The sequence below is a fragment of the Mus caroli genome, chromosome 18 (genome assembly GCF_900094665.2).
Source record: "Mus caroli chromosome 18, CAROLI_EIJ_v1.1, whole genome shotgun sequence".
NCBI classification, from domain to species: domain Eukaryota; kingdom Metazoa; phylum Chordata; class Mammalia; order Rodentia; family Muridae; genus Mus; species Mus caroli.
In genome coordinates, this window is record NC_034587.1 from 35,637,500 (window position 1) to 35,656,362 (window position 18,863).

The window sequence follows — 18,863 nt, forward strand, 5'->3', positions numbered from 1 at the left end:
TATATGAGGCAGGTGCTCTGTCACCGGACTGTTAGAGCCTGGGTCATACTAGTGGATATCTTATAGACATTTGTGACCAAAATAAGGAAATTTGTTTTTTTTTTTAATGGATATTAAATTTTTGTTTTGTTTTGAGAAAGGGTCTCTCATAGACCAGGTTATTATCTTCATTAACTAGGTATAGGGAGAATGATCTTGAACTCCTAGTTTTCCTGCCTCTACCTAGATGGTAAGTGTTAGGATTACAGGGTTGTGCCACCACACCCAGCACCTGAACACTGGGCATGATGGCGCATGCCTGTAATAGCCCTTGGAAGGCTGAGACTGGAGACAGTGTGAGTACAGACTTCCTATCTATGGCTAGATCCTGTTAAAGACGAGGAGAAATATGAGGGAAAGAAGAGGGAGATTATTGTTTCCTCTCTATTTTCTGTTAGCGAGGGGCATTGATGAGCTATAGTTTCAGTAATGCATTACAGTAAAAATGTTAAACTTACTGGCTACAATTAGCTCACACCCCTAATAGCAGTACTTTGGAAGTCAAGGCAGAGCAATGGTAGTTTGAGGCCAGCCTGGGTTACACAGCAAGATCTTGTTCAAAGAAAAAATTTAACAGAAAAGTTAATTTATAACTAAAGGAAAAAAAAGAAAGAAAGAAAAATGGGAGGTGGACTACAGGATTTTCTTTTTTCAAAAGTTAAAAAAAATTATTTAGAAGTTAATTTTAAAAAAAGATTTCTTTATTATACATAAGTACATTGTAGCTGACTTCAGATACATCAGAAGAGGGCATCAGATCCTATTACAGATGGTTGTGAGCCACCATGTGGTTGCTGGGATTTGAACTCAGGACCTTTGGAAGAGCAGTCAGTGATCTTACTTGCTGCACCATCTCGCCAGCCCCCTAGAAGTTAATCTTATAAATACATCTTTTCTGTTATGGTAAATCTTTGTAAGAGTAGTTGGTGAGCTAGAAATACACTGTTCAGAAGAAGAAATGAAGATTTCACAGAGAGAATTATTTTATAACCAAATTAGTTACCTCAGCACATCAGAGAACAATGTAAAGTAAAAACATGAGTGTGAGAACAAGAGCACATGGATATTAAGTTTGTTAATTTGTTAATAAGAGTAACCACAGTATAGATCTTAGTGCACATATGAAGGCTTTTTAACCCTTTGATAGGAGATCTTGCTATGTTGCCTAAGCTGGACTAGAGCTTGTGACCCTGTATCATTCATATCCCAAATGTCTGGGATCACAGGCATGTGCTAGCATGCTGGCTCAGGTAACACGTTTGCCTACGTGTTTTTTTCCTTAACTATTTAAATTATCAGGTTTAGTGGTCACTTAGGAGTCTGGGACAGGAAGGTTCTAAGTTCAAGAATAGCGTGGGCAAAGTAAAAAGTGAAAAGAGGGCTGGAGCTACAGCTCAGTAGTATAGTTCTTGCCTACAGTGCACAAGGCCCTGAGTTTGATTCCCAGTTCCACAGAAGTAAATGCCTGTTTAATTAATAGTGATCCAAAACAATTGAGAATAAAGGTGTAAAGTGAGGTTTTATTTTATTTTATATTTACTTGTTTGTTTGATAATTTATAAACAGAGTCTCACTGTGTAGTCTTGGCTGGATTGGAACTTGCTCTGTAGACTAGGCTGCCCTTGAACTCCGAGATCCATGTACCTTTGCCTCCTGAGTGCTAGGATTAAAGGTGTGGTGAATTTGGCTTTTAAATATACACTTTAAAATTATCCTGAGTGTTACATTCATTTATAAATATCTTTTGCTTCAGATAGATTTTGTTATTTCCTTTTTTGCAGCATATTTTGACTACAAAGATGAATCTGGATTTCCAAAGCCCCCATCGTATAATGTGGCTACAACCCTGCCCAGTTATGACGAGGCTGAGAGAACCAAGACTGAGGCTACGATCCCTCTGGTTCCTGGACGAGTAAGCACTTTCCTTACCTGCGTTGTGGGGCTGCTTAGTTGGAACTCAATTATTTTCATTATCCCACTATTAAGTTAATAGACTTGTCTTGATTACTGCTGATTTTAAGCATATGTATTTTCTTTTGGAATAATAAGCATTTTTCCCCCTGAATATGGTGCACTAGGCAGAAAATCACTGAATTAAACTCATGAGACCTAGCGTCATCCCAGTAAACATTGTACCTCAAACATTCCAGATTATGCCATTTGTAAGTTCAGATTCCTCCCAGCTTGCTGGAGATGGAAGCTAGCAGATTTAAGATTGATGCAGATAGGAGTTGGGGTGTAGTTCAGTTGGTAGAGTGCTTGTCTAGCATGTACAGAACCACAGGTTTGATCCCTAGCACAACATACATCAAATATGGTGGCACATACGTGTAATCAGGAGGATTACACATTTTAGGTCATACTCAGCTGCATCCTGAGTTCATAGCCAGCCTGAAATGCATGGGATGCTGGAAGGAAGGAATCAAAGATAAGCAGGTACTCAGCAAGTGGAAGCAGCACCTTCTAGCACTCTGCTCTTGTGCAGCCTGGGACCCTTAGCTCTAAAAGTAGACAAGTAAAGACCAAGTGAGAATCCTTTTATTGGGTCTGACATTGTAGACTGAGGAAGCAGCCAGAAGAGTTTGCCTCCTAGCCAACTTACCAAGTAGACCCAGACAACCTACTTATATAGCCAGTGAAGGTGTTTGCACCAATTACAGCAGGTCTTTCAAGCAAGGGAAGGATTCTGTTTATGCCTGTCACTGCATCTTACTTTTGTGCCAGCCACAGCAGTGTCTCTGCTAGGTCAGCAAAAGAAGTGTTCCCTCTTTAGTCTAGCTAGCACTTTTAATAGTGCTAACTTCTGCCCAGTGTTCCACTGAGAGCTAGGGCTCCTTCATCTTTTTCATGAAAGTTTGTCACTGCACTCTGAAGACCTGTTGGAATCTCTGGTGAATAGATCAGTATAGAAATTAGCTCAGATTAAGTACTGAACACTTAAAATTCTTTAGACAAGTGTGCATGCTTAGGAACTTCTTAAAGGTAAATATATAAAGGTACCTTTATATAGGGTGGAATATATTTTGCAGTGGATAGGTAAGGAGATTTGTTTGCATGGAGCTTAACATCCAGTTTAGGAGCTGGGCGTGGTGGCACACGCCTTTAATCCCAGCACTCGGGAGGCAGAGGCAGGTGGATTTCTGAGTTCGAGGCCAGCCTGGTCTACAGAGTGAGTTCCAGNCCCCCCCCCCCAAAAAAAAACCAAAAACAAAAACAAGCAAACAAACAACCATCCAGCTTAGGTAAAAGGCTCCCAAATAAGCAAACCTATACTGCACATGAGCTGTAGACATCAAGAGCTGTGTCTTTTTACTAGATGATCATAGAAGATTGGGTTTGTAGATAACCTAGAGTTTTGATAGATAAAAAGCCTATAACATACATTTGTTTAACTAGGGGGTTTGTGGATAGAAGAGTTTTATGTGAGCAAGGAGTTTGTGAGGGGAGTCTGGAGAAGTGACCAGAACTGTCAGTTCTTGTATCCTTGGAACAATAAGTCAAGACATTTGCAACTGGAGTGCAGCTTAGGGAGACTCTTCAAATTGTGAACAAGAATATGGAAAGAACTAGTGGTACTTTGAGCAGTGATAGAGGGAGTCATGGGGTATACAGAGGATACGAAGGAATATGGAAAGAACTAGTGGTACTTTGAGCAGTGATAGAAGGAGTCATGGGGTATACAGAGGATACGAAGGAAAACTGGAGACACAGACAGTGCTCTCAGAAGCTACCTAAGTTATCCTTGCAGTAGATCTTTGAGTAATTATGCAAAATAAATACTAAAACAGAACTAGTCTCAATTTTGAATCACATTCTATTAATATTAATAAGTCAGAGTATTAGATACTTGCTAATTTTTAAAAGTATAAAGCAAATTATGTATCATAAAGTTTTCCAGCAGTGGAGGAAATTTATTAAATTACAAAGAAAGTGGCCACTGCCAATGTCCCTATATAGGTCCCAGTCTCCAGAGAAAACACCTGTAGCATTTGTTATGGATCTTCAAGCTCTATTTGCCCCCAAAGACATTTTGCTTCCATTTGAGAAACCCTTACTGAGCTATGTAAAAGTGTGTTGAGTTTTACTTTGAGGTATCCAAGTTACTTTCAAATTATTTAATACATAGTCTCTACTTAGTGTTAGCCAGGGCCATGCTCCTTCTAGACTGTAGTAATAATAATTGTCTTTTCAGATTCTAATGGACAGATCCTATCTGTCAGTAAGGACTGAGTTGTCAATTCTGTATTCCAGTGCAAACATGTGTTGCTGAGCATTGGATAGCCAAGTACTGGACATGGACGAGCATTCTGTCCTTGCCCCTTGGTTCAGCCTCAGGAAGCACTTGAACTACCAGTGTTACCTCTTCAATGGGCTCTATATTCCTGGCAGTATAGGCCTCTGTTTTAGTTAGAGGGTTATTGCTGTGAAGAGATACCATGACCAAGGCAACTCTTACAAAGGCAAAAACATTTATTTGGGGCTGGCTTAGAGATCCAGAGGTTCAGTCCATTATCATCATGACAGGAAGCATGCAGCATGCAGGCAGGCATGGTGCTGGAGAAGTCGCTGAGAGTTCTACATCTTGACCCACAGGCAGCCAGGAGGAGTCTGTCTTCCGCACTGGGCAGAGCCTGAGCATGGGAGGAGACCTCAAAGCTCCCTCCCAACCCCATAGTGACACACTTCCTCCAACAAGGCCACATTTTTAAGTAGTGCCACTCCCCATGGGTCAAGACTAAAAAACATGAGTCTTTGGGGCCAAACCTATTCAAACTTCCACAGCCTCCAACAGAGCCTGGGTAGGTGATTTTTTTCTTGCTTGAGATAGGGTCTAATTATTTACCCCTTGGAGGACTGGAACTTGCTGTATAGACCAGGGTGGCTTAGAAATCAGAGTTCTACCTGCCTCTGCCTCTTGAGTCCTGGGGTTCAAGATGTTAGCCTAGCGAAGGATTTTCTTGAAAGAATTTGGTATGTGGATAGAAATGTAGCTTAATGGTAGTTCCGGCTTGGCATTTGTGAAGACCTAGGTTTAGTCTATAGTACAAAGAATAACTAGTGATAAGAAGAGTGGGGCTGGAGAGATGGCTCGATGGTTAAGAGCACTCACTGCTCTTCCAGAGTTCAATTTCCAGCACCCATATGGAAGCTCACTACTGTCTGTAACTCCTGTTTCAGGGAATCCAACACCCTCACACAGACATACATGTGGTCATAAACACCAATAAAATAAAAATAAATTTAATTTAAAAAATAAGAATAGTAGCTTAGACTATGAAATAAATAATTAGTTTAGAAGGCTTTGAAGATAGTAAAATGATTCATATCTGCTCTGAGTTGCTGAGTGATAACAGTTATAGTTCTGAATTGAACCAGTAATAAATGCAATTCTAGATTCTTGTATTCGTTCCTTGTATTTTTCCTGATGTCATTTGTCTAGAAATAACTCATTATGACTTTGCCTTATTCTTTTTCCTTCAATTAGGATGAAGATTTTGTGGGCCGGGATGATTTTGATGATACTGACCAGCTGAGGATAGGAAACGATGGGATTTTTATGTTAACGTTTTTCAGTAAGTATGTACACACCAGGCTATACACTCCTACAAACCTGCGTGCTCTGAGTTCATCGATGGAAAGTATGACTAAAGCAGTTATGGGTGTTGCATTTGTACACAGGCCAAGTCTAACCTTCCAGGCCCACAGGTGCACTGCTGTCACCCCTGCTCACATCCAAGGCTGGAGGAGGAGTGCAGCGGCTTTGATGGGTTTGGTCCTGAAGCTTCTGTTTTCCTGAGAGAGCAAAGTCAATCTGGTTTCCCACTTGTAATGCTGTCTTATATTTATGTTTTTATGCACCTCACTTAGCAGTGAGCACTTTTTTATTTACTCTGTTAAAAGCACAGAAAAACGCAGTGCAAAAGAAGTGATGCTAAGAACTGTCAGAAACAGAGCAGGAGGATGAGAAACTTGCATCACATTCCTCCGGGGCTCCAGTTTAATTTCCAGCGCGTTTAGTTTACTTACTAGCCCGTATGGCAGCAAAGACAGGAACAGGTTGTTGGGCACCAACAGCAGCACCCTTGGAGGATAAAGCGTAAGACTCAGATGGAAGACAGGGTGCTTGTGGGGAGGCAGAGATAGGTTGTCAAGGAGCGGGAAGCCACACAAGCAGAGGCTGCTGCAGAGCACACTCCTGTTCTGGGCTAACATATCTTTTCCCTCCACTCTTACAGTGGCATTCCTCTTCAACTGGATTGGGTTTTTCTTGTCTTTTTGCCTGACCACCTCAGCTGCGGGAAGGTATGGGGCCATCTCAGGATTTGGTCTTTCTCTAATTAAGTGGATCCTTATTGTCAGGGTAAGTTGCATAGCAGAGAACATAGATTGTGAAGAGAGGCAGTAATTAGAATGACTTTGAATGTTTTCATTTTCACCTTTCATTATCTCAAATTTTTTTGGTCTTTTTTCTGGTTCCACGATAAAGCTAAAATCAATTGCACACAGTTCCTGTCTCCATATTTCATGTTCAGATTCAAGTAGGTGGTCTATCTGACAAGCTGTTTTGATGCTTAAAATATGCTAATGAATGTGTATAGTCTGGAGTTTTGATGACACAAAGAGTATTTCTGTGCTGTCTCACAAAAGTAGGCATTCTGCACGTTAATTCTCTTAAAATTTTAATCCCAAGACTTTCTCTATCTTTCCCTCTTTTTTTCTTTTGGATTGAAGCTATACAGAAATATCTACTGTTCCATAGGGAATTTCTTTTAGTAAAATTATAGAAATATGTGTCTTTGATATAGGAACACCCAAGTGAAATTGCATAAACTACTTTAAATTCTAGAACATCTAGGGTCTTTAAAAAGCAAAACAAACTAGCTTTAATTTGTTCAAGGCCATACAGCTATATAAAATGGTTTCAAAGAGGGAGCCAAGGTCCATAAGATGCTTGGCCTGAGTTTGTCGAATTTCTTTAATGAGCCCAGGATATGCTTATGCTCAGTCTCTGAGCTCAGGGCTCTAGCCATCCCTGGTGTTCACAGGGTACTCCTTGATGAATGAAGTGCCTGATCTTGCTGGAGCTGCTGTGCATGTTCACTATCTAATACAAGGTATACTTTCAAAGTTCAGATGTTTCCTGGTGGTAATGACACATGCCTTTAATCCCAGCACTCAGGAGGCAGAGGCAGGTGGATCTCTGTGAATTTAAGGCCAGCCTGGTCTACAGAGTGAGTTCCAGGATAGCCAGGGCTACATAGAGAAGCCCTGTCTCGAAAACAAAAATAGAAAGCTTAGATGTTGATTCAGATCCACTGGTGGGTTCAATAAAGTATACTTAGCTGCCATGGGCGACCCACACCTAAAATCTCAGCAGAGGGGGGTGTATCTGTGAATTCATGGCCAGCCTAGTTATCTAGTGAGTTTCAGGCCAGCTAGGGCTATACAGAAAAATCCGGTCTACAAACAAAACAAGTATCCATTGTCTTCAGATGAGTTTGTTGTCATTGTCAACCTGGCTGACAAAGCCAGATTATTATAAATCGTCATACTGTGCCTAGGAAGGTGGTTCAGTGGTATGAGCACTTGTGAGGACCTCAGTTCGAGTCTCTTCCACTCACATAAAAAGGTGAGGATAACTGTACAAGTCTGTAACCTCCACAGCGCTGGATATGGAGGTGGGCAGATCCCAGACCCCACTGTCCAGAGCCAGTCTCGTCCAATAGACAAGTGTCTCCTTTAGTGAGACCTTGTCTCGAGGAGATTAGGTGAAGAGTGCTAGAAGACACCTGATGTCCTGCTCTGGCTTCTGTGTGTGTCAGACAGGGCACAGGGACATGTTTCATCATGCACACATACTACACATAAACAGCACACACATTAATGGATGTTAATTGGTCATTGCAGTTTTTCAAAGCAGTTCTAAAGAATTCATTGGCTATTTTAGGAATCCAAAATCTTTTGAAAATTAGATAATTGTGGGCTTTTCCCTGGATAGCTAATTTATATTCATCTAAAAACATGGACTTTAGGGAAAATAAGAAAGAGTCAAAATCCATGGACTTTAAGGCCCAAGTCCAAGAGAAGTTGTCTTTTTTTGTTTTGGGTTTTTTTTTTTTTTTTTTTTTTGGTTTTTTCGAGACAGGGTTTCTCTGTATAGCCCTGGCTGTCCTGGAACTCACTTTGTAGACCAGGCTGGCCTTGAACTCAGAAGTCCGCCTGCCTCTGCCTCCCGAGTACACCACTCGGGATTAAAGGCGTGCACCACTACGCCCGGCAAGATTTTTTTTTTTAAGAACCAAGTTTGTATAACTTATCACAGTATATTGTTAGTCATTTCTATGGCAGTTATCATTAATCTCTTAATGTACTTAATTCATAAATCAAACTTTATCAAAGGTCCATATGTACAGAAAGATTGTATATGCATATACATAGGCTTTGAACTTATCTGCCATTTCAACCATTCATGAGTGTCTCAGAGGCTATCTCCCATGGACAAAAAGGGAATACTGCTTTAATTCTTAGACTCTGGACACCAGGACCACCAAAAAAAAGTAAAATAAATTACAAATCTATTAAACACTAAATTTTTTACTAAATGGCCAAAAAAACTGTAGATTATTAGAAAGACTGATCTTACATTATTAGGTGTCCAAAAAACCAAGCTCAGAGTGGCTTCTTACCAAGTCAAAAAAATTTGAGGAAGTTTCTATTCCCCATCAAAACAAGTCCCGCTCTTAACTGCTGAGCCATCATCTTTCTGCCCCCAATTATTACTTTTAATTCTAGGGGAATCCGATGTTCTCTTCCAAACTCTTCAGGCACCTCTGTGTGTGTGTGTGTGTACACTTATGTAAAATATGGCACGTTATATAAATAAATTTTTTAAATACCTGTATATGGTCTTGATGGCATTGGTGTTTTATATGCCCCTAAATTAGTATATGAAATTGTTCTGTTAGGGTGAATAAAGTCTTTGCCTTTTTTCTTCTTCTTCTTCTTCTTTCAGTTTTCCACCTATTTCCCTGGATACTTTGATGGCCAATACTGGCTCTGGTGGGTGTTCTTGGTTTTAGGTAAGTGCTTTTAACATAAGAAAATGAAATTTAAAATTATCTTTAAAATGTTTTAAATGTCTTAAATTAGACATCTAAAATTACTTTAACAAAGCCTCATCTCACTGTATAATATTAACCATCAATTTAAAATGCAGTTTTCAGATGTTGTTTCTTTTTTTTTTTTTTTTTTTTTCTGGTTTTTCGAGACAGGGTTTCTCTGTGTAGTCCTGGCTGACCTGGAACTCACTCTGTAGACCAGGCTGGCCTCGAACTCAGAGATCCGCCTGCCTCTGCCTCCCAAGTGCTGGGATTAAAGGCGTGTGCCACCACGCCTGGCCAGATGTTGTTTCTTACTGGCTAGCTGGTATGAGTAGCATACATGTTAGTAGAAGCTGTGAATGCTTCTCTAGTGCCCTTATTTGTCATCAATGGGGCATACTGATGATGCTACAGTGTAGCTTTTTTTCTACTTGTGAGTTACTGCCACAGAGGGTTTGCAGACTCAACTCCAGGTTTATTATAAGTGTACTGTAACTGATTGTATTAAAATGTATGTATGTGAGCCATCTTTTGTTAGATCTGTTAGTAGACCACAGAAAATGTATATATAGTTCTAATTCCAATAATTGTGAAATTATGGGGTTCCCAGAATTCTGCAGTTCACCATTGATAAGAAGACTTACTTTGCAGTGAAAGGAAGATTTGAAACTAGTACTGGGTGAGAGTGGCACGCAATTTTAATCCCAGTACTTGGTAGGCAGGAGCAGGCAGAGCTCTGTGAGTTCGAGACCAGTCTGGTCTTGAGAGCAAGTTCCAGGACAACTAAGACTGCACAAAGAAACCCTGTCTCAAACAAACAGACAAAAACAAGCAGACAAAAACCCACCATAGCCCTATACATACATAAATACACACATACATAATGCATACACACATTTGTGTGCATGCACACAAGGGCAGTCAATCTCCAGATTACTTACAATTTTTATTTTTCTTATTTACTTTAAATTCTTTTCTTCCTAATCATTAAAGTGAGGAAATTTGTATTGGGATGAATTATTTTAATGTGGCTTTGTTATTTATAAAGATATAATATAAAGATAAGATAAAATTACAGAGACCATCCTTCACCTATATGAGTACACTGTCACTCTTCAGACACACCAGAAGAGGGCATCTGATCCCATACGGATGGTTGTGAGCCATCATGTGATTGTTGGGAATTGAACTCAGGACTTCTGGAAGAACAGTCAGTGCTCTTAACAACTGAGCCGTCTCTCCAGCCCCTACAGAAACCATCTTATCACTGCTGTCACATCTGCAAAGCAATAGCAGAGCCACCCAGCTTTTAAAAATGGTTTAGTGATTAAAAGTTCATAGTGTTTTTGCAGGGGACCCATGTGTGACTGTGAGAGCACCTGCTTGTACCCCAACACAGACATACATGTCATTAAAAGCAAAGTTTCAAAAAGAAAGATGTGATTGACACTAGATGTCTGTGACATCATCACAGCTCTGTCCTGCTAATGTCCTGCTCAAAACTTGCCACTTATGATGTGACTCTTGGTTATTGCCAAAAATCCTTCCTGGGTTAGACCTTCATTCATTTGGTTGGTTGGTTGGTTGGTTGGTTATTTTGAGACAGGGTTTCTCTGTGTAGCCCTGTCTATTCTAGAACTCACTCTGTAGATCAGCAAGTCTCAAACTCAAGATCTGAATGCCTCTGCCTTCCAGATGCTGGCATTAAAGGCTTGTGCAACTATACCTGGCCTTGTTTTTTGTTTTGTTTTTCTTTTCTTTTTTTAATTCTTTTTTTCTTTTTTCTTTTTTCTTTTTTTTTTTTCTTCTTTTTAGCAAAGTCCCAATGTAGGCCAGACTAGCCTTGACCTTTCTATGTAGCTGAAGATGACCTAGAATTTATCTTCCTGCCAGACCTCTCAAGTCCTGGATTATAGGAATGCACCACCATGCCTGGTTGTCAGATTCATAATTGGACTGTCAACTTGTTTTGTTTTTGAGACAAGGTCTTGCTGTGTACCCTATCACTGGCTGATCAGGAAGTCATTAAGCTTGCTTGATCTTGCCTCTGCCTCCTGAGTGTACATGCTCGTGTCTAGCTCCTGCTCCACACGCCTTCTTGGATCCTCTGGCAAAGCTGTTGGTAGGATTGCTGCTAGTGAGTCTGGCTAGCTCAGCCTAACACCTAAGCCCAGCGAGGACTTGAGAGTTGAGGCCTGCCTTTCTTAGTCACCAGATCCGTGCACTGCTAACCCTGCATCTCAGAAAATGCAAGTCATCCATGGTATCGTCCTCTGCCCTCCTGTACTGCAGCACTGGCTACTCTTGCTCACTGGAGTCTAATGATTCCAGGACGAGAAAGGGGCAAGTTCCCCCTGTCTTGATTTCCACAAGTTCTATAAAAATGATTGGCTCAGGAGAAATAATATGTTGGCTTGTTTATTTTCTCAGGTGGACTCTGAGAGAAAGGCTGGGTTGAGTGGTATGCTCAGTGGCCTAGGACACTGGCCTCGCATGCTCAGTCCTGGTGGCTTTAATCCCTAGCACCATTTGAAAGAGATGAGGAGTAAGGCTGATCACCTACTGACTTTAAAGGTCAACTGAATTCCAGATGGATCAAAGGAGAGGCAGGAGGCCTTTTCAGATGGCTTGTTTGCAGTATATATTAAAGAAATTTAACAGTTTGATTTCTGTATCAGTGTTTCATGGAAGATTGATATTTTATTATTTTTTAAAGATTTATTTATTTATGTATAGGAGTACACTATAGTTGTCTTGAGACACACTAGAAGAGGGCATCGATCCCATTGCAGATGGTTGTGGGCCACCAAGCAAGGGGGTGGGGAGAGTGGCTCAGCTTTGTGTGCCTATGTGTGTTTGTACCTCTATTTAAAATGTGTGTTTGCACCCTCTCTTTGAGTCTCTTTGGCAGTATCTGTAGGTATCTGTGCAGAACAGAGACCCAAGCTGGTAGCTCAGGAGTTACAGCTAGCCTACACTAGTAGTTTGTTTAACCCAGTTGTTCTTGTCCTTGTTGTTGTTATTTTGGTTTTTCTGAAACAGGGTTTCTCTGTGTAGCCCTAGCTGTCCTGGAATTCACTCTATGGCCAGGTTGGCCTCCCTCTGCCTCCTGCATGCTGGGATTAAAGATGTGTGCCACCATGCCCCACTTACCCCTGTTATTTTTAAAGTTGTTTTAAATTAGTTGGCAACATTTTAAAATCAAGATATTTTACATAAATATCCTAACATTTTATCCTTTTCTCAGCAGTTAAAATATTTAGCAAATGCATCCCCCGACATGGTGCTGCTGGTCCCTCCATTCTAGTGATGGTGCTTCCCCTTCAGGAGAACCAGCATGTGAGGGTTAGCTATGCTGTATTTCTGTGCTTTTGGTGTCCGACTGAATGATAGTCATCAGCTTCAACACAGATAACTCTTGGGTTTTACCAAAGAAAGGAGGGAAAATATATATATAATTAACCACGGAGTCTATGTCAAAATTCTTGAAAGCTGAGTAGACTAATGATTACCTGGGGCTGGGAAAGAGGAGGAGGGGAGCAAATGAGGAGGAGCTGCTGAGTGCATGCTTGTCACTGCCCCCAAATCAGACTGTTGTTGTCCTACAAGTCAGTGACTACATTTAAACCAGCATTGTATGTAGTGAACTTGATAGCTGTAGATGGTATCTCAGTAATGGTATTGAAATGGTGTTAACTGAAAGAGGGTTGAGAGTGTGTTTTCATCATCACTCAAGGGTAAATGAGTCTGCCACTGTCACACCACCTTTACCAGTAGAAAACTGGGGCCTGGTAGTGATGGCTCACGCCTTTAATCCTAACACTTAGGAGGCAAAGACAGATCTCTGTGAGTTCAAGACCAGTTTGGTCTACAGAGCAAGTTCCAGGACAGTTAGGACGACTTCCTGGACTACTAGAAAAACCCAGGTGGGCAAGAAAACTGGAGTTCTACATAAGTGTATGCTGACATCTAGTGGACAATGTTAAGTACTGTTGGCAGAAAATGAAATAACAGAAAAGATTAGAATTACGCTTGAGAAAAGCAGAATTCTAGTGGTGTGTGCCTGTAATCCCAGAAAAGTACAGGGATGGAGACAAGAAAATTAGGAGTTCAAGGCCAGTCTTTCCCACACAGCAAGTTGGAGACCAGTCTGTATACTAGGGCAGTATTTCAGAAAACAAACAACAAAACCCATTTGTAATCCCTCCTTTTGGAGTCAATTGTGTGGATGTCGTTTGGGGACTCAGCAGGGAGATTTCTATAGGCTTCTCAGTGAGGCCTCCAGATGTAAATGTGTGGTCCCATTTTACATTCCATTTCCTTTTGAGACAAGTTAGATCCTATGCACAGAGTTAGATCCTGTGCACTTGAGATTTTGCCTTCCTATGGAGAATATGCCATTGGATAATTTGATGAAACAGTCCTTTGGAGATGTTGGGGGGAAACTGCCCGTGTTAGTAGGCTTCAGCAGGAAAATGTCACATTCCTGTTACAATGGGGCACGTTCTGGGGAAGGGACTTAATGTAGAAATTAGAAGATCATTCTTGACTTTTCTCTTTTCAATTAGGCTTTCTCCTGTTTCTCAGAGGATTTATCAATTACGCAAAAGTTCGGAAGATGCCAGAAACTTTCTCAAATCTCCCCAGGACCAGAGTTCTCTTTATTTATTAAAGGTATTGGAGGAGGGGTGGGGGGCTGTGTTCCTTTGCTGTTAGGATCATGAGATGTGTTGCAGAGTTTAGAGTGAGACTCTGATGGGGGTACATAAATTGTAAGGAGGCCATTAAAAAAAAGACCTGGCTTTCCCCCTTTTTTATTGGAGGGGTGGTGTCTGCAAAAAACTGTTGATGAGGGCAAAGGGGAAGAAGAGAAGTATTTTGGCAACATACAGGCAAGGGTCTCAGTAGTAATGGGGGCTGGGGGTAGGGCATTGATAGCATGATTGAGCCCATCCGGCCTCCTCCTTCTTCCCTAATCTCACAGAGCCCCAGAACGCCCTGAGGGAAGTCAGCAGGTACGTCAGGAACAGGCCCTCTTGCTTGCACTACTAACAAGCCGACTAAAGTATCCATCTCTTAAAATTAGTCCTTGGACCTTTCTTGCTGCCTGCTTTCAGGTTTATACCCAGATTTTATCACTCTGGTAGAGGTAGCTCAGATCCAAGGGAAGGAGAGAGACCTTTCTTTTACCTAACAGAGCTAAGCCCTGAACTGATTCACACAGTTTTCCTCAGTGGCTAACTCCATCTTTTACCAGCAGCTACTGAAGGGTAAGATAGCTTGAATACTGCAAAGTCCTGACAAGGCAGGCCATGCCTTTGCAGACTTCATTCTTTGTCCTTTGGGCTTTTGGGATTGTGTGTTTGATAAAATAAAACCTTGAGCACCCTTAAAAGCCAGTACAGTTGAAGGCTCAGAAAAGGCCTTGTGATAGCTGTGTGCAGTAGTTGTTACAAACCTTAAATGATAGTAGAACTTACCTTGTGGAAGTTGGCTATGTGTAGGAGAGCTTCAGTCTCCTGAGTTGTAGTGCAGGACAGAACAGACAGCAGCTCAGCTCAGACTTCAGCCTTGCAAACAGAACTATCCTGTAGGAATTTGATAGGAGCTGTGAATTTCCCAGTGTCTTGAGATTACCCCTCTCTCATGTATTGTCTTCATTTTTTTTTTTTTTTTTTATGTAGAAGGATATTTGACTGGCTTGGGGGTATAGCTCAGTGTACAAGGTTTGACTCCTCCTTGAAAAGGGAAGGGAGGGAAAGGGAGAAGCCAGGAAGGTTTGAGTGTGCTGGAGGATTTCATACTTTGTTCATCTTCTAGTACACAACAAACAGTAGCCAAGACAGGGACTGCATAATGCTGTTTTCCAATGTAGGGATTTGCTGGGATTATGTTCTATAGCTTTGATTTAAAAAAAAAAAATTTGGAATATTTCTGAGTGGTCGACATTGAAAGTCATGAACCTGCTAGGCCATGATTTGTATCACCAGTCTTCAGGACAGTGCTGTGGGAACTGGTCAGGAACTGGTTTGAGCAGGGTTTTCTGTGGTGTGCTTGAAAGGTTGTTGGAAACCTGCACACAAGTAAATGAGTGGCCCTGTCTGAGGACACCAGAGCATTTATTTGCTTTCTGCCCAGCCTTGTGTGGTAGTTGGTATGAAATCACTCAGATGTGCCCAGAAAGTCTTGAGCCCAGGTGAAGGGACTAGGATTTGAAAGCAGTGTTTACAAATTTAATTGCTTCCTTATCAGTTAACTCTCAGAATCCCTTAGAGGGAAATGGTAAGATTCTGTAGGCATGAGTGATCTTTGTTCATTGAAAAAACTAAAACCTCTCTATCCAGATCGACATGTAGAATATTTGCTTTCTTTAGTCAGCAGATATTTTGATTAGAAGATACAGTAAGACCTCATTGTGTGAGCTTCATTGAATCTGACCTTCTTTTGTGGTTAATATTCTTAGTTAAAAGCAAGCTGTATGGCCGGGTGTGGCGGCACACGCCTTTGATCCCAGCACTTGGGAGGCAGAGGCAGGTGGATTTCTGAGTTCGAGGCCAGTCTAGTCTACAGGGTGAGTTCCAGGACAGCCAGGGCTACACAGAGAAACCCTGCCTCGAAAAAACAAAAACAAAAACAAAAAAACAAAAAACAACAACAAAAAAAAGCAAGCTGTATAGGCTTACCTGTGCCAGAAAGACCATAGGTAGGGAATTTCAGAAGTAACTCCATAGAGACTATTGCACTATTGTACCTTTCATTCTGAACTGAACTTAGTGTTTACAGAGAATGTTGGAATAGAGACATCTCTCACCTGGCATGGTGGGAATCAGCCAGGTCTTTGAAGCCAGACCAGTCTACATAGCTCCAGGACAGCCAGGGCTATAGAGAGAGATAGATTCTGTCTAAAAATACAAAACTCAAAGAGTAGAGACTTCTTTAGGCTATCCAAAATGTGGAACACACAAGATGAACTGTGTGTAGAAGTAGTCATAGTGTGTTGGACAGTTTTATGTCAGCTTGACACACGCTAGAGTTGGGGAAAAGGAACCTCAATTGAGAAGATACTCCCTCCACACTGGCTTGTGGGTAACAAAAGCAGCTGTGGAGTGAGCCTTGTAGACTCATCTATGGGGGCTGGAGAGATGGCTCTGCAGTTAAGAGCTCTTGTTGCCCTTGCAGACCCGGTGTTAGTGTCCAGCACTTGATATGGTGCTTACAAGCACCCGGAACTCCAGTTCCAGGGTTCCATTGTCTGGGACTTGTAAGCTTCTTTTGGCACTACAATAAAGAGTTACTAAACCTCCCCCCGTCCCCGTCCCCGTTATTTCCATGAGAATTATAAGTATGTATGTATGTATGTATGTATGGGGCTGGGGATTTGGCTCAGTGATACACATCTGCTTAGCATTCAAGGCCCTGAATTCAGTTCTCAGCACAGGGCAGGGACACATGTAGACACAGACAACATTTTAAAAGTATACTTTTCTGTCATAATACTTTTTAAAAGGTGGTTAGGAATTACATATATTCTGAAAAACATGCTTCCCAGATACCTTGGTTCTTTTTGGTTGGTTGGTTTTGTTTTTTGGTTTTGGTTTTGGTTTTTCAAGACAGGGTTTCTCTGTATAGCCCTGGCTGTCCTGGAACTCACTTTGTAGACCAGGCTGGCCTTGAACTCAGAAATCTGCCTGCCTCTGCCTCCCAAGTGCTGATTCCCAAAAGTTTTTTAAAGATTTATGTATATGAGTTCACTGTAGCTGTCTTCAGACACACCAGAAGAGGGCATCAGATCCCATTATAGATGGTTGTGAGCCACCATGTGGTTGCTAGGAGTTAAACTCAGGACCTCTGGAAGAGTAGTCAGTGCTCTTAACCACTGAGCCATCTCTCCAGCCCCTGACTTGTTTTTTTGAGAGAGCATTACCAAGACTGGAAAGTTAGTCAGGGGTTAAGAGCACTGGCTGCTCCTCCAGAGGATCTGGGTTCCGTTTCCCAGAACCCACATGGTGGTCAAAACCATCTTTAACTCCAGTTCCTGAGTATCCAACGTCCTCTTACGATCTCTGAACGTACATGCAGTGCACAGACATACATGCAGATAAAACACCCATAAACATAAAATAAATCTTTAGAGAGAGCATGCCAGTTATTTTTAGTTGGAGAACGGGCTTGATGTTAAGAACTGAAAATTGACTTTATTGGCTACTATGACATCCATGTATAATAATCTTCAAATTGGGTTGAAATGCCAAATGGGTGTCTCTAAGCCTCTCGTCTTCTTGCTTTTAGCCAACCTAACAGGCTAACTAGAATTTGACTGTTCAGTGTCCTTCTCTGGCAGATGTTTTCTGGCAAAGGCTTCCTGCACTGATGAAGTCCCCTGAGAAGCGAGAGCACCTGCAGGAAGTGAATCACCACCAGAATGGAGGAACAGTCACCTGCTTTAAAAAATAAAGTACTGTTGAAAAAGATCATTTCTCTCTATTTGTTCCTAGGTGTAAAATGTTAATAGTTAATGCAGAATTCTGTAATCATCGAATCATTAGTGGTTAATGTTTGAAAAAGCTCTTGCAATCAAGTCTGTGATGTATTATTAATAATGCCTTATATATTGTTTGTAGTCATTTTAAATAGCATGAGCCATGTCCCTGTAGTCAGTAGGGGGCAGTCTTGCTTTATTCATCCTCCATCTCAAAGACGATTTGAAATTACAGATTAGTTTAAGCTATGTATAAGGCTGGCTGTTTGAAAGGGGTTTTCTCAAAAGCCAAAACTTTGGTTATGACTGCATTTCTGCACATAATCCATATTTCCTGTTCAAATTAATCTAGAAATATGTTTAATTGTACTGTGTGTGAACATCTGGAAGCAAAACCATAGTGCAAAGTTCATTGTAGTGTTACCAAAAAATGTTCTCAATTGGTAAATAAGCATTAATTTTTCATAGTCTACATTCAGAAATTACCTTTTCATTCTGTAGTTCTGTGTAGTTCATATAAAATGGAAAGGGCAAAGACAAGATTCAGATTAAATACTAAATATTATTCTGGAAGCTGGCTAGACTCTCAGAGGGACAGGAACACAGATAGTTTGGAACTTTGAGAGGATCCCTAGCATTCCGTACTCCTTGCTTTCACAACTGTTATAATGTAGAATGATGTGCTTGCTGCCCAAGTGCTAGTTCACTTTGGTTGCTCTATTAAACTGTAAATACAATAGAACATTAATAAATGTCTCTTGTGTAGCACCTTTTACTGTAGATTAGTGTTTCATTTGGGGGCTTACATTGGCTGATTATGAAAACATTTTCTAATCTTACACAGAGTATATTCTAAAAATTAAAACTTTATGTGTCTTAGGGGTTTATTGCTGTGATAACACACCATGACCAAGCCAGGTCTAGTGGTGCACACCTTTAATCCCAGCACTCACAAGACAGAGGCAGGTGAATCTTTGAGTTTAGACCAGCCAGAGCTACACAGAGAAACCTTGTCTCAACACACACACACACACAACCCAAAAAACCCTACCATAATCAAAAGCAGCTTGTAAAGGGTTTATATCTGTTTAGAGTTCCACAACACAGTCCATCACCGAGGGAAGTGCAGGCAGGAACACTCAAGGCAGGCACTGCAGCAGAGGCCGTGGAAGTGTGCCGCTTGTGGTTGGTTTCTCGTGGCTTGCTATCTTACAGTTCCCAGGACCACCTGCCTTCAGTGAACT

At 41.2% G+C, this 18,863-nt stretch overlaps 1 protein-coding gene across 2 annotated transcripts in view; it reads left to right on the forward strand.

Moving 5' to 3' along the window:
• Ndfip1 (Nedd4 family interacting protein 1) overlaps window positions 1-18,392 on the forward strand; it is a 45,131-nt gene extending 26,739 nt beyond the window's left edge. The window contains exons 3-8 of one of the 2 annotated variants that reach the window (XM_021150952.2): window positions 1,821-1,951; window positions 5,525-5,612; window positions 6,276-6,400; window positions 9,053-9,119; window positions 13,709-13,814; window positions 17,466-18,392. In XM_021150952.2, the coding sequence (XP_021006611.1) occupies window positions 1,821-1,951; window positions 5,525-5,612; window positions 6,276-6,400; window positions 9,053-9,119; window positions 13,709-13,812 (515 nt within the window). In that variant the 3' untranslated portion in view covers window positions 13,813-13,814; window positions 17,466-18,392. The remainder of the gene's footprint in view (window positions 1-1,820; window positions 1,952-5,524; window positions 5,613-6,275; window positions 6,401-9,052; window positions 9,120-13,708; window positions 13,815-17,465) is intronic. The other variant, XM_029471854.1, reaches the window with a different exon arrangement.
• Window positions 18,393-18,863: the final 471 nt, after the last annotated feature.